The following is a 13903-nucleotide window of genomic DNA, read 5'->3' on the forward strand; positions in this document are numbered from 1 at the left end:
ATCCTTTCCTATGACTTCTTCGGGCTTCCTTATTTAATTGTCTTTCAGTTGGTACACGTGTATTTCATGCACGGCGTTTCGCCACATCATCAGGATAATATTCCCCCTACTGAGCGCGAGCTCTCTCTCTTCTACGTTTTGTTTTTCCCTTTATAATACCTTTGCAGTTTGCCCCTTCTCTCTTTCTTTTTCTATTTGTTCCCAATAATTGTCTCACGCTTATATAATGCACAAATAATTTTAGAAGACAAGTGACAGGTTTATCAAAATTATTTTAATAAAAATAAAGCTTATAAATCGTTGTAACTAAACCTGATATATACATACATATATATTATATATACATATATACACACACATTAGATTGACTTTATAGCAAATAAAAGTTTTGCAATCTTACCTATCGCAACATATTTTATTAATCTGTAAATTAATTTGATTTTTATAATATTTTTTTTATGAACTAAATATTTTTTATTTTGAGATTTTCATGAAATTAAGTTGCAAAAACAACTTAACATGCTTAAAGGAACATTCTTAATTTATTTCAAATATATCCTGTTTATGATTCAAGTTTGAGCTGCAGATAATTAATCAGGTTAACATATATGCACGTGCGCGCACACGAACACACACATGTAAGCAAAATGATGATTCTATAATACGGAATAAACACTTAAAAATAAAATCGAAAAGCTTTAATTCCAAGGAAACAGTATCTCCGGCCATTGATGTTCCTCATGGTTTTGCTATGATCTCTCACTAATGTTTGGCACTTCCAAACTCTGATCACTCTATTTAGATAGTGTAAGACTGAATGAGATTGAGTGAGTGAGCCTGAAGACCAAACTGTAGTATTTATAGCTAAAGCTTCCATCAAGCTTTGGTGCCTACGTGTCCAACGTGTTTAGTTTATCATGGAGCAGTTCCAACGTTCTATGAATGTGATGAACACTCGAAGTAGACCACTTTAGGAGCTCCTAAAATGAAAGGGAGCTAGAGACTCGTTCTTACGAAAGGCCTCCGTGAGAAATGGTCAACATTCTCCCAGTTGGTCCACATTTCTAATCTAATGTCTCATCTTAAACCCATCGATAATCTATATTTAAGTAATAAATACATGAATCATGGTGATAGGTCCTCTAATGACGAGTATTACCTTCCATGTAGTACTCTGTATTTATTTCTTAAATATTATAATTTATGTGGCATCAATTTCTTAATGAATAAACTCTACGTTTATTCTTGGTCCAACACAGATGAATTTTCTCAAAATTAAATTAAGGTGCACATCAATATGAGAAAAACATCAGAATAATTAAGAATTTCATTAAAATAACATTGTCTATACAATAAAAAATTACATAATGAAACCAAGTCCCATATTTGTTACATGATCCTTGAATTTCAACGGTGGTATGCCCTTAGTCAAAGGATCAGCGATCATTAGCTCAGTGCTGACGTGCTCAATGAGCACTTTCTTTTTTTTAACACGTTCCCTTATGGTTAAATACTTAATGTCGATGTGTTTACTTCGACTTCTACTTTTGTTGTTCTTAGCCATAAAAGCAGCAGCTGAATTGTTACAATACATTCTCAATGACCTAGAGATAGAATCCATAATTCTAAGTCCAGAAATGAAACTCTTAAACCATACACCATGTGAAGTAGCCTCAAAACAGGAGACAAACTCGGCTTCCATAGTGGAAGTGGCAGTCAAAGTCTGTTTGGCACTCCTCCATGATACAGCTCCACTAGCCATAAAAAAAATGTATCTTGATGTTGATTTGCGTGAATCAATATAGCCAGTAAAGTCATAATCTGAATAGCCAATTACTTCCAGATTGTCCGTCTGTATGTACATAAGCATATAGTCTTTGGTTCCTTGAAGGTACCTCATTACTTTCTTTGCAGCTCTCTAGTGGTCTAAACCTGGATCACTCTAATATCGTTCCAACATTCCCACAACAAATGCAATGTCAAGTCTTGTACAGACTTGAGCATACATTAGGTTTCTGATAGCATAAGCATATGGAATATTCTTCATTTGTTCCATTTCAAGATCGTTCTTCAGGCATTGCTTCAAATTGAACTTATCACCCTTCACAATGGGAGCTATACTTGGTAAACAATCCTTCATCCAAAATCTTTCTAAAACTTTATTAATATAGGTTTCCTGAGACAGACCCAAGATACCTCAAAATTTGTCTCTATGGATCTTAATGCTAATGACATAAGATGTCTCACTCATATCTTTCATATCAAATTTTTTAGAGAGGAATTGTTTTGCCTCATGCATCAAACCCTTATCATTGGTTGCTAGCAAAATGTCATCTACATATAAAACAAGAAAACAAATTTTACTCCCACTGACCTTCTGGTAGATATATTGATTCATCACATTTTCTACAAAACAGAATGAAAAAATTACATTATGGAATTTCAAATACCATTGGCGGTATGCTTGTTTTAAATCGTATATAGATTTTTTGAGCTTGCAAACCAATTGCTCACCATCACTAGAGGGGAATCCTTCTGGTTGTTTCATGTAAACCTCTTCCTCTAGATCTCCATTGAGAAATGTCATTTTCACATCCATTTGTTACAACTCTAAGTCAAAATGAGCTACTTATGCCAAAATAACGCACAAGGAATCTTTCTTAGATACATGAGAGAAAGTCTTCGCGTAATTGATTCCTTCTTTCTGAGTGAATCCCTTAGCAACGAGTCTTGCCTTGTATCTTTCAATGTTGCGCAATGAGTTTTTCTTTGTCTTTAAGACCCATTTACATCCAATGGCTTTTACACCATTAGACAACTCAATAAGATCTCAGACTTCGTTACTCTTCATAATTCTGATTCTTTACAACACATGGCTTGTGAAAAGAACTCAAGATCATTTTCGGCTCCAATGTTATAGTCAGATTCTTGCAGATACACAACATAATCATTAGGAATTGCTGATCTCTTTGGTCTAATAGATCTTCTTAATGTTGTACCATTATGTTCTTGAGAAGTATGTGGTTCAACTCGTTATTCAAAAGTTCTTGGCAACTCTTGAACTACCTGATCTACTGGAATGTCTTCAGCAACTTGTGGAACTTCAATGATTGGTTGTTCAACACCAGTTTGTACTTAAGGGGTATTGTAAACAATAATCAATCTATCACTTGAGGTGGAAGGTTGAAATTCTGAATAATCCTTTTCAGAAACTATGTTCCTGGTTTGATCGCTCCCACTGATCAAGTTATTTTCAAGAAACTTTGTATTTCTTGATTCCACAATCCTAGTACTGTGAGATGGACAATAAAATCTATAACCTTGACCTTTCAACATATCCAATGAAATACCCCCTAATAGTCCTTGGGTCCAGCTTCTTCTCTTGTGGATTATAAATTCTCACTTCAGACGGGCATCCTCAAACGCGCATATGTTGCAAACTCTGATTCCAGCCTTTCCATAATTCAAATGGCGTTTTAGGAACAACCTTGGTTGAAACTTGGTTTAATATATACACTGTCGTCTTAAGTACTTCAGCCCACAAGGATTTAGGAAGAATGAAGCTGCTAAGCATACTCTGCACCATGTCCAATAATGTTCAGTTTCTTCTTTCTGCTACACCATTCTGGTCCGGTGAACCAGGCATGGTGTATTGGACAACAATCTTATGCTCTTGAAGAAACTTTGCAAATGGCTCATGTGCTTGTCTATCCTCTATGTATCTACTATAATATTCTCCACCTCAATCTGATCTCACGATCTTAATTTACTTACCGCATTGTTTCTCTACTTAAGCCTTAAAGATTTTAAAGACATCTAATGCTTTGTTCTTGTTATAAAACATGTAGATATACATATATCGTGAGTAATCATCTATAAAAGAGATGAAGTATTTCTGACCATGTGAGTCCATATCTGGACTATATATGTTAGTATGTATGATCTTTAATATGTCTGAACTCCTATTGACACATTTCTTTGACTTGTTGGCCTGCTTTCCTTTTATATAGTTCACACAAGTCTCAAAATCAGTAAAATCTAGAGTATTAGTACCCATTCATTTACTAATATTTTAATTCTTTCTTTGGAGATATAACCTAATCTCCGGTGCCATAATTTAGAAGAATCCTCATTAATAACACATCGTTTAGTGCCAGTGTGAACATGCATTGAATCATAAGTGACATTGTTTTGTAAATTAATGCAGTAAAGATCATCAGACAAATTACCATTCCCAATACAATCAGATTTATAAAATAAACTGAATAATTAATTTAAAAAATTAAAGGAATATTAAAAAGGTACAAGCCTTGAAACTGAAATCAAGTTTCTGAAAAAACTTGGAACATAAAAGGTCTTTTATAACTTTAAAACAAAACCACAACTTAAAATTAAATAACAAGTTCCTATAGCTTCCACATGCCATCTTGTTTCCTGATAAGATGTTTTGCTCACTTCTCACTGGCTTCCTTAAGTTTTGTAAACCCTGCAAGGAATTTGAAATGTGGATTGTTGATTTATAATCAATCCACCATGTGTTAATATTGACATTAACCATATTAGATTCATAACAAACAAATGAGGTTGGATTACCTTTATCTGCAATCCATTTCTGAAATTTAGCGCATTACTTTTTCACGTGTCCCTTCTTTTTACAGAAAAAACACCTGAAATCTTTCTTGATACCAGCTTGGGGAGGTATTTTACCTTTCCCTTTCTGATTGGCTTGAGATTTGCCCTTTCCACGCGTTGCCAGCATTGCACTTTCACCTTATTCCATCATCAGTCTCTCTTTCTCTTGAATACACATGGTCATGAGTTCATTAATTAACCATTTATCATTATGTGTGTTGTATGAGATTTTGAAGGGTCCATATTGGTGCGGAAGGATGTTCAGGATGTAGTGCAACAGGAAGGACTCCGACATTTCAACCTCAAGTTTCTTCAATTGAGCCACATTGTCTCTCATTTGCATGATGTGCTCGTGCACACCTCTCACACTGGTGAGCCTTAGGGACGAGAACTTCATGATTAGGGTGCTTGCTAGTGCCTTGTCTAAAGTGACAAATTGTTCATCAATAGCTTTCAGCAAGTCTCAGACCTTTTCATGCTGATCGAAAGAACCACAAATACCAGCAGAAATTCTAATCTTAATGAACATTATGCTGAGGCGATTAGATCTCTCCCATCGCTCATAAAGCGTGATGTCCGCTGCAGTGCTGGTATCAATGAGTGCTGGTGGTTCGTCTTTCCTAATAACATAGTCAATGTCCATCCACCCTAAATGAAGAAGAACTATTTTCCTTCCAGACCTTATAGTTATATTCCTTAAGTTCAGAGATTTCATAACGAATATCAGAGAAATTTGCAGATTGTACAACTGTATAAAATTATAGATTACATGCTTACGTTAAAACTGAGGCCTAAATAAAATTTTATGTTTTACTAATGTAAATCATGCTTAAAAATTGAATCTAATGACATAAAAAATGCTTGTTGACCAAAATTTTAATTCAAGTAGATTCAATTATTCTTTATAATAGAATTTTATCAAATTATTTACTTAATTCATAATAGGTATATTATGATTACAATTTGATATATATATATTCTATCTTAGATTAAACTTTATGATAAAACTATCAAATTATTTACTAAATTCATAATTCATGTAGATAAGTTATGAATAACTTGATATTTTATCCTAATTAATAATATAAATATAACAAAAATTCCTGTGGGATAAAATTTATTATATTAAGTATAGTTAATTATAATTAATGTCTAATATTCTTTATGTGATCCTAATCAATCATAATATATAATTTTACTTAATTAAAGATGTTGTAGCTATTCTCTAATTAATTAAAATTATATGGATCACTAAACATTAAATTACATAAAGACTAGCTTAATATTACGAATTACATAATTTTAACTAATACTAACATGTTATTATTATGTACAAAATATTCTTATAATACAAGCATAAATATTGCATAATTAAAACTATAATATTATGCATAACATTTAATTTCATGCCTTTAACTATATATATACTCATCCAAAAAATGCATGTATTAATATAGAGTAGAAATAATCAATTCATGCAAACTAAATATGAGCATAATAAATAAATTTGCACAACAATTATCCAAATTGTATATAATTAAATCAAATAAAAATTATATGTACAACAATATGGCACAACAATTATAAGCACAAAGGGCATGGGCCCCAAAACCCACTTCACAGACCAAGTATAAAAGTGGAAACTTAATGTCATTGTTTGTCTTTGTTTTCAGATTTTTTTTTTTTGAAAACTGACCCATATAAACATGTCGTTTTCTCTATATGGAATGAATGCTGGCCCAACTAAACAATATGTCGTTTTCACCAAAACTGAAAACTACGTGTCGTTTAGCTCCATACGGAATAAAATGCCTCCCAACTAAACGACATGTCGTTCTCACCAAAATTGAAAACTGCGTGTCGTTTAGCTCTATACTGAATAAAAGGCCGCCTAACTAAACGACATGTCGTTTTATCCAAAATAAAAACTACATGTTTTGGTTGTCTTCAACCTTCAGACTGGGTTGCAGATCACGATTTCTTAGATGTTTTTGATGTCAAAAAACATGTTTTTAATCACAGAAAGCTTAGAAAAACTATTTCTACACGATTTCTAATATTCTTTCGAGTAAAAAACGTCCAGAAATCAAAACTTAATTTTTTTTCAAAACTTTCGGCCAAAAATAGGGACAAACAGAACATCACTAAAACACCAAGGTAGAAATAAAACAAGGCTCTGATACCAAATGTAAGCAAAATAACGATCCTATAATGCGGAATAAACACTTAAAAACAGAATCGAAAAGCTTTAATGCCAAGGAAACAGTACCTCCAGCCATTGATGTTCCTCACGGTTTTGTTGCGATCTCTCACTAATGTTTGGCACTTCCAAACTCTGATCACTCTATTTAGATGGTGTATGAGTGAATGAGATTGAGTGAGTGAGTCTGGGGACCAAACCGTAGTATTTATAGCCAAAGCTTCCATCAAGCTTTGGTGGCTACGTGTCTCACGTGTTCAATTTATCATGGGCAGGTCCAACGTTCTACGAACATGATGAACACTTGGAGTGGACCACTTCAAGAGCTCCTAAAATGAAGGGGCGCTGAAGACTCGTTCTTATGAACGGCCTCCGTGAGAAACGGTCAACGACACACAATATATATACATACATATGCATATATATATATAAATATATATATATATATATATATATGAAATATTACAATGAAGCCTTACAACGCACATTCTCATTTAACCAACATGTGATTTGTCATTTTTGTACTTCTATTTAAACACACACATATTTAAGTATTAAGATAGAAGGACAAAAATGAAAAATTACTTGTTAATCAGGTGGAAATATGTGATGTAAGACTTCCATACAAAATTTGTCATATATATATATATATATATATATCAATTTCTAAACAAAAGGCTGATTTGAAGTATGAATCATTCAGATACTTGTGAAGAATGATGGATATCATGCGTCAAACGCCATGTCTTCAAGTTTCATCCTAATATAATACATATAGTTATTCGTGGCCAAGATTAATAGAGATAATTACGAGGAAATACATACATACATACATACATACATACATAAATATATATATATTGAGGATGATGCTAGCGGGCTGTCTAACCTTTACAGTTGGGCATACAACTAGTTGAAAATTTTTATTTTTATGATTTTCTTTTAAACATTTTTTAACATCCTTAATCATTAAGAAAAAAATACACAACTTTATTAATAACCACTTCTTTAAATATTAAGTAAAAAGAAAAATTAAAATACATGAACGGTAAGATTAGGGGGTAAACTCATGGGTCCATTTAACATTTTCCATATATATATATATATATTTGACTTCTAATCTATATTTGACTTCCATATATTAAAGCACCCCAGAAAACTAACGAGAAATATTGCTGATTAATTAATTAGTTACCATTTTATTAATGCTTCTTGTATTTGTTCCACACAGAATATCTGCAAATATGCAAATATATAATATTAAGGAGTTCCGTAAGAAAAATGGAGCGATTTATAAATTAGATATATTCTAAATTAATAATTTCGTGGCAATAATATTATAATTAGAAGTAGCAGTACTCCTCATAAATATTGATAAAACTGCATATATATATATATATATTAATAATTAGTTTGTAACTTCAGGAAGCCAGCAATGATTTAATTATGAGTGAATTAATAAAGCCATTAATGCAATAAATTAAATAGATTCCAATTAAGGATCTGCAGGTATGGAAAAGCCAGTTAAAAAATTAATTGCTTAGCTTTTATAATTATCATGAGCCATATATGGGGGTTCCAGGTTATGAGCCATTTATGATGCATGCATGCTTAACCTGAGTTGTGAAATGACTAACTTGGCCTGCACGCATGCATGCCCTCCCTCCCTCCCTCATGACTTTGAAGACAATTTAAAATAATTTAATTAATTTCTGTGAATTCTATTTAATTATCTAATTAAAGCTCATGGCATGCATTAACTTTCGGCAGGCATATATGGTCAGTACTTGTAGTGGTCGGTGCTAAAAGTTGTCCTTTTAGAGTAAGTCTCATCATGTATAGTTTAATTGCTGTACATGCATGCATGAATGCAACGCGCTCTCTCTCTCTGTGGTCAAATTAAAGACTTAAAGAGGATTCTAAAATAAATTGTTTTGTCGAAATATAGAGAAAAGACAACAACCTTTGCTGTAATAATATGAGAGTTCATCATGAGCTACCTGATTCAGACAACCCAGAACACCCTGATGATCTTCATCAACGCGTCTAATCATTTACTTTCTTCTCACGCGCCCTTAATTTCTTATGAATTGTTCTACAAGATATTAATTAACTATATATAGAAGTTAATTAATTTATATTCCTGCCTAAGAAATTAGAGAATTAGGGCAGCATATGATGATGATGTCGTCGTCTTCCATGGATGCATATTATATCATATGTCCAATTATTTATATAATAAGCTGCTATGTCCGAGAATTATCCTAATATATATATATATATATATATATTTATATATAACGACCTAATCATTATTTTTTTTTTTTCCCAATAAAAATACTAAGAGTGGAAGCTCAACAGTCACAATCAACAAGCAACATTAGCCGTAGGATAGAGGAATAATGAGCAATGGTTTTTGAACCAAGTGGGTCCACATGAGCTAGCCCTCCTGGCGGCCTTCGTGAAGATCTCTCTAGCTCATGAATAAATTGCACACAGACCCCTCATTACTCCCCCCACATTAACCCACCCAGCTTCCAGCTTTTCTGTCTTGAGCTAAGCTAGCTATAGCCTTTTTCTCCCTCTGCTAGCTGCATGGATCAGTACTTCGACACAAACTTCAGAGATGATTTTCTTTTCTTTTCCAGCCTTTTTCCCGATCAAAGTCTCTCGGAACCGGAGTTGAAAAACGGGTTTTCCTTAGAAAACTCTAATTCCAGCTCCAAGGACTTGTCTGATAATCTTCACCATATTGATAACAGCTTTCCCCTTATAAGTACTGGGTCTGATTTGAATCCTCACCTGCATGTTGATGATCATTTCAACGTTGAGGGGTTTATCACGGACCCCAATCCTGGGATTCAAGCTCCGTGTCCGGATCAATATCTGGCGTGTGAAGCTTATGAAAGTCATGAGTTTCTGAAGGATTTTAATGCTAATTATGCGTCTAGTAGTACTCTATTTGCATCGGATAGTAAAAATGGAAACATGCATGGCTTTGAAACTTCGTCTTTAGGCCTTTTGGATAATATTCCTCATCAAAATTTTGTTCAGCCTATAGCCCAAACTCAGATATATCTGCCGCTGAAGATTATTCAACAACCTGCATCAGCAAATGGTAATTTTGCTGATGACATCTCATGCATAACAGCGGAAAATGGATATTATAATTATCGACAAATATTAGCGGATCAGGACATCAAGAGGAAGAGAGTACTGCACATCAGAAAGGCAAGCAGAGTTCCAAGAAGACCCACCATAATCAAAGGCCAGTGGACTCCTCAAGAAGACAGGTTTAATTTAGATCAGAATCATATATATAATTTGTTTGATTTTTTTGGCATCAAGAAATATATATGTTTTCTTTATTTTATTTTTATTTTTTCAATTATGGTTTCATGTTTTGATGCTGTTATTGATATTCTTGTTGAGTTCTATCTGCAGGCTGTTGCAGCAATTGGTGGACCGGTTTGGAATAAAGAAATGGTCTCAAATCGCAAGGATGCTGAATGGAAGAGTGGGAAAGCAGTGTAGGGAGAGATGGCACAACCATTTGCGGCCAGACATTAGGGTTTTCCCCTTTTCTTCTTCCACCCTACCAATACATATACATATATCTACACACACACAAATATATTCACAATCACAAGTGTTTTGTTGTTGGGAAATGATATTTCTACCGAGGAATATCACTGAGAAAAGTCACCGATTTCCATTTTATATTTTTTTACTTAATTGTTAAGAAAGTGTTTTAAATGAGCTAATGATTTTTTTTTAAAAAAAAAAGTTCAAAAGAAATTATAAATGCTTGAAAAAAACACAAAATAAAAAAGTGCATTGAACTTCTCGGTTGGAATCCTCGGGAGCCACTCTCGATGGCTCTAGCAGGACCCTTAATTTGTTGTTACACATGTATGTGTACACACACATTATTAAATATACACATTATTAAAAGTAATTTTAGGGCAAGTTTGGTAAGTAACACTTACTGTAATTTCATAATTCTAGAAAAAAATTGAGCTGTATTTTGCCTTGGATTTTATGAAAGTTGGTAGCTAGATAGAATAAGAAGATGTTTGGATTAAAATGTTTGTAATTTGTTTTTGCATTGAGGCTTGTTTTGATGGAGGCACTCATCTTGTGAAAGTGAATAGTTTTGTTGATTTTTGTGTTAGATTTAAGCGAATGACTAGATGAAAAACTTTATTAAGAAGTAGAAAATTTAGTCGGCGTTAAAAGAGATGTTAAGATTAATGTTGAAAATAATAAAATCTTGAAAACCAAACTTGCCCTTAGCTATTCACATTCATCAAGAATGGTCATTGTTTTTACTCTGTTGACACGCGTTATCAAATGTATACAGATTATGACGTTACATTCTTGTTGTTATCATTTCTTTGTTTAAGAGTTTTATGCGTTTGCTGAACACTTGCCTTATTTTTCGTTTGCATACATGTCATAAAAATTTTAAACTAAGTAAATTTGCTTTAATTGGCTATTCACATTCATTAAGAAATGAGAATTGTTTTAACTATAAAGAGATTTCATAAAAGTAAACTGATCAATGACATGACTTGATATTATATGTTAGATTGCAAAACTACTTTTGTTATAACGTAGATTTAATGTATCACATGAAATCACGTCAGTTTATGAATTGACTTTTGTGAAACCTCTTTGTGGCTATAACACTCTTCTCAATAAATTGATCATTATATTTACTCTTTTGACACGCGTTATCTAATACATCAAGACTGTGACGTTGCATTTTGTTGTTATTGTTCCTTCGTCTATACGTTTTTTGGAGTATATCACTTGCCTTATTTTTCATTTTCGTACATATCATAAAAATTTAAAATTTTTGAAAACTTTTGGAAAGTAAACTTGCCCTAATTAGCTATTCACATTCACTAAAAAATTGGTCATTATATTTACTCTTTTGACACGTGTTATCAAATGTATCGAGATTATGACGTTGCATTTTTGTCTTTATCGTTTTTTCGTTTATGCATTTCTAGAGTATGTGAACACTTGCCTTCTGTTTCATTTGCATACATATATACATATAAATGTTATGCATGTTTAGTTATTCATTTATTAATTAGAAATTTGTAATTATTTTACTTGTTTGGCACGTATATTTTTCAATTGAGTGTATGGAGCTGATTATGCCCTTGTATTTGTTATTATTCTTTCTATTGTTATGGAACAAGTTTAATTAAAGTGTGTGTGCGTGTGTATTTGTTTATGTGTGTGCATTAATTATGTGTATGTATGTATGTATGTATGTATGTATATATAGAGTTGCACTTACACTATCTACCACCTGAACTCTTGCCCATCCATGATCAATTCGATTGGCATTTTCTTAACAAGTAATACTACTCATCATCCTCTCATAATTTTATGATGTATCATTAGATGATTGGAGACTATTTATTATATTTCACTTGTGAACCTATCATCTAATGTTATATCATGGAATTATGAGAGGATGATGAGAAAATAGATGATGAATAGATTTTTTCTTTCTTAACACACAAGAACATGCATGGCGATGGGTGCCAATTTGGACTAGGGTTTTCTGATCCAGACTTCGATCGTTAATTAGCTATATATATAGATCATGATCAAAGCCCAAATCAGCTGACCCCTAACATTATGGACCTTAATTATTTCTCTCTCTTGATTTAGTTCATATTAGTTTACACTGTTAATCGTCCCTATCCTCTTCGTATTGACAAACCATAACATAGAGACAACGAACTGTATATTCAATACACACACACACACATATATATATACACGTACGCCCCGAACTTTGCATGCATATAATATTCCTTGTTGTGTTTGCAGAAAGATGCATGGAGCGAGGAAGAAGATAAGATACTGATTGAAGCCCACAAACAACTAGGAAACAAATGGGCTGAAATTGCGAGGAGGTTGCCGGGAAGGACTGAGAACACTATCAAGAATCATTGGAATGCAACAAAAAGAAGGCAACACTCGAAGAAGAAAAGTAAGAAACCAAGTCCCAACACGGGCTCCCTCCTGCAAAGCTACATAAAGAGCTTGCAGAGTACTTCAACTTCATCAAGAATGGACGAGATCAACATTAATTCGCTCTCAGAAGTACCGGACATAAAAATGGTCAACATGATGAGCAACACCAAACAGTACCAAATTCAGCCCGGGAGCTCGGATCTCAATTCTGCCAATTGGGCCGTCCCAATTTATCATGATCAAAAAAAGGCCATCGGTTTGTCTTTGGACAAGCATGTGGTTCCTGAAAATAATGGCTTTATGTCGATGGTTGGAGAGATGCCATGCTGCTCTAGATCTGTGGTGGATGCGGAGAGCAATATCAATATGGAGTTTGAGATGCCAGTGGAGATGGACAGTACTAGTCTTATGCAGGTTGAGTTGAAGAAGGAGATGGATTTGCTGGAGATGATTTGTGATCACCGCAATCTTTGAGCTAGCTAGCCGATGATCATCTGCGGAATTCTTGGTGAGATTCTCAAGCAATCAAGTTGAAGAAGCACGCATATTCAAAGTTGGAGTTCTTGACTTCTTCACCCATCCATCCAGATAGCTTTTCAAAGTCATGCGCGCGGTAATTAAGTAGCTTTTATTAGGGTGCTAATAAATGTCGTTGTTTTCAGGTGTACTTTTGATCTTTTTCATGTAAGAGTTATACTTAATTTGCATAAAATGGTACTTGTATTTGTCATTGTCAGAGTACTAGTTTCCCCAATTATATGTTGGGGAATAAACTTAATTTCTACCAGTTTACTCATGTTATGGATTTTATATATATATGTCCTGTCTCTTTTTAGGGTTTTTAAATATTTTTAATTTATTTTTTAATTTATTTCTTATGAGATGAATCGTGGAAAGCCGAAGCATGTTATATTATATATATCTCATGAAGCTTGGGAAGCATGCATGCATTTTAATTTTGACGCTAGCTAGCTAGCTGGTAGCTAGGCCCAACGTATATACTGTGTACACTATACATCCCTTTAATTTTTTGCGTGTGGTATATTTAATATTATTATATATATGTGG

At 33.3% G+C, this 13903-nt stretch overlaps 1 protein-coding gene across 1 annotated transcript; it reads left to right on the forward strand.

Annotated features, from left to right (window-relative positions):
• Positions 1–9361: 9361 nt before the first annotated feature.
• LOC121251612 (transcription factor MYB118-like) lies at positions 9362–13632 on the forward strand. Its single transcript, XM_041150889.1, has 3 exons — positions 9362–10125; positions 10277–10403; positions 12689–13632. The coding sequence occupies exons 1-3, from the start codon at positions 9428–9430 to the stop codon at positions 13307–13309; spliced, it is 1446 nt and encodes a 481-aa protein (XP_041006823.1). The 5' UTR covers positions 9362–9427; the 3' UTR covers positions 13310–13632.
• Positions 13633–13903: the final 271 nt, after the last annotated feature.

This window comes from Juglans microcarpa x Juglans regia, chromosome 2S (assembly GCF_004785595.1).
Source record: "Juglans microcarpa x Juglans regia isolate MS1-56 chromosome 2S, Jm3101_v1.0, whole genome shotgun sequence".
Lineage (NCBI taxonomy): Eukaryota > Viridiplantae > Streptophyta > Magnoliopsida > Fagales > Juglandaceae > Juglans > Juglans microcarpa x Juglans regia.

Bases quoted from the DNA above. Each gene is read 5' to 3' on its own strand.
- LOC121251612 (XM_041150889.1), top strand. From the start codon at position 9,428: ATGGATCAGTACTTCGACACAAACTTCAGAGATGATTTTCTTTTCTTT. The intron at 10,126-10,276 runs GTTTAATTTAGA...TTCTATCTGCAG, and splicing joins TGGACTCCTCAAGAAGACAG to GCTGTTGCAGCAATTGGTGG. The intron at 10,404-12,688 runs GTTTTCCCCTTT...TTGTGTTTGCAG, and splicing joins ATTTGCGGCCAGACATTAGG to AAAGATGCATGGAGCGAGGA.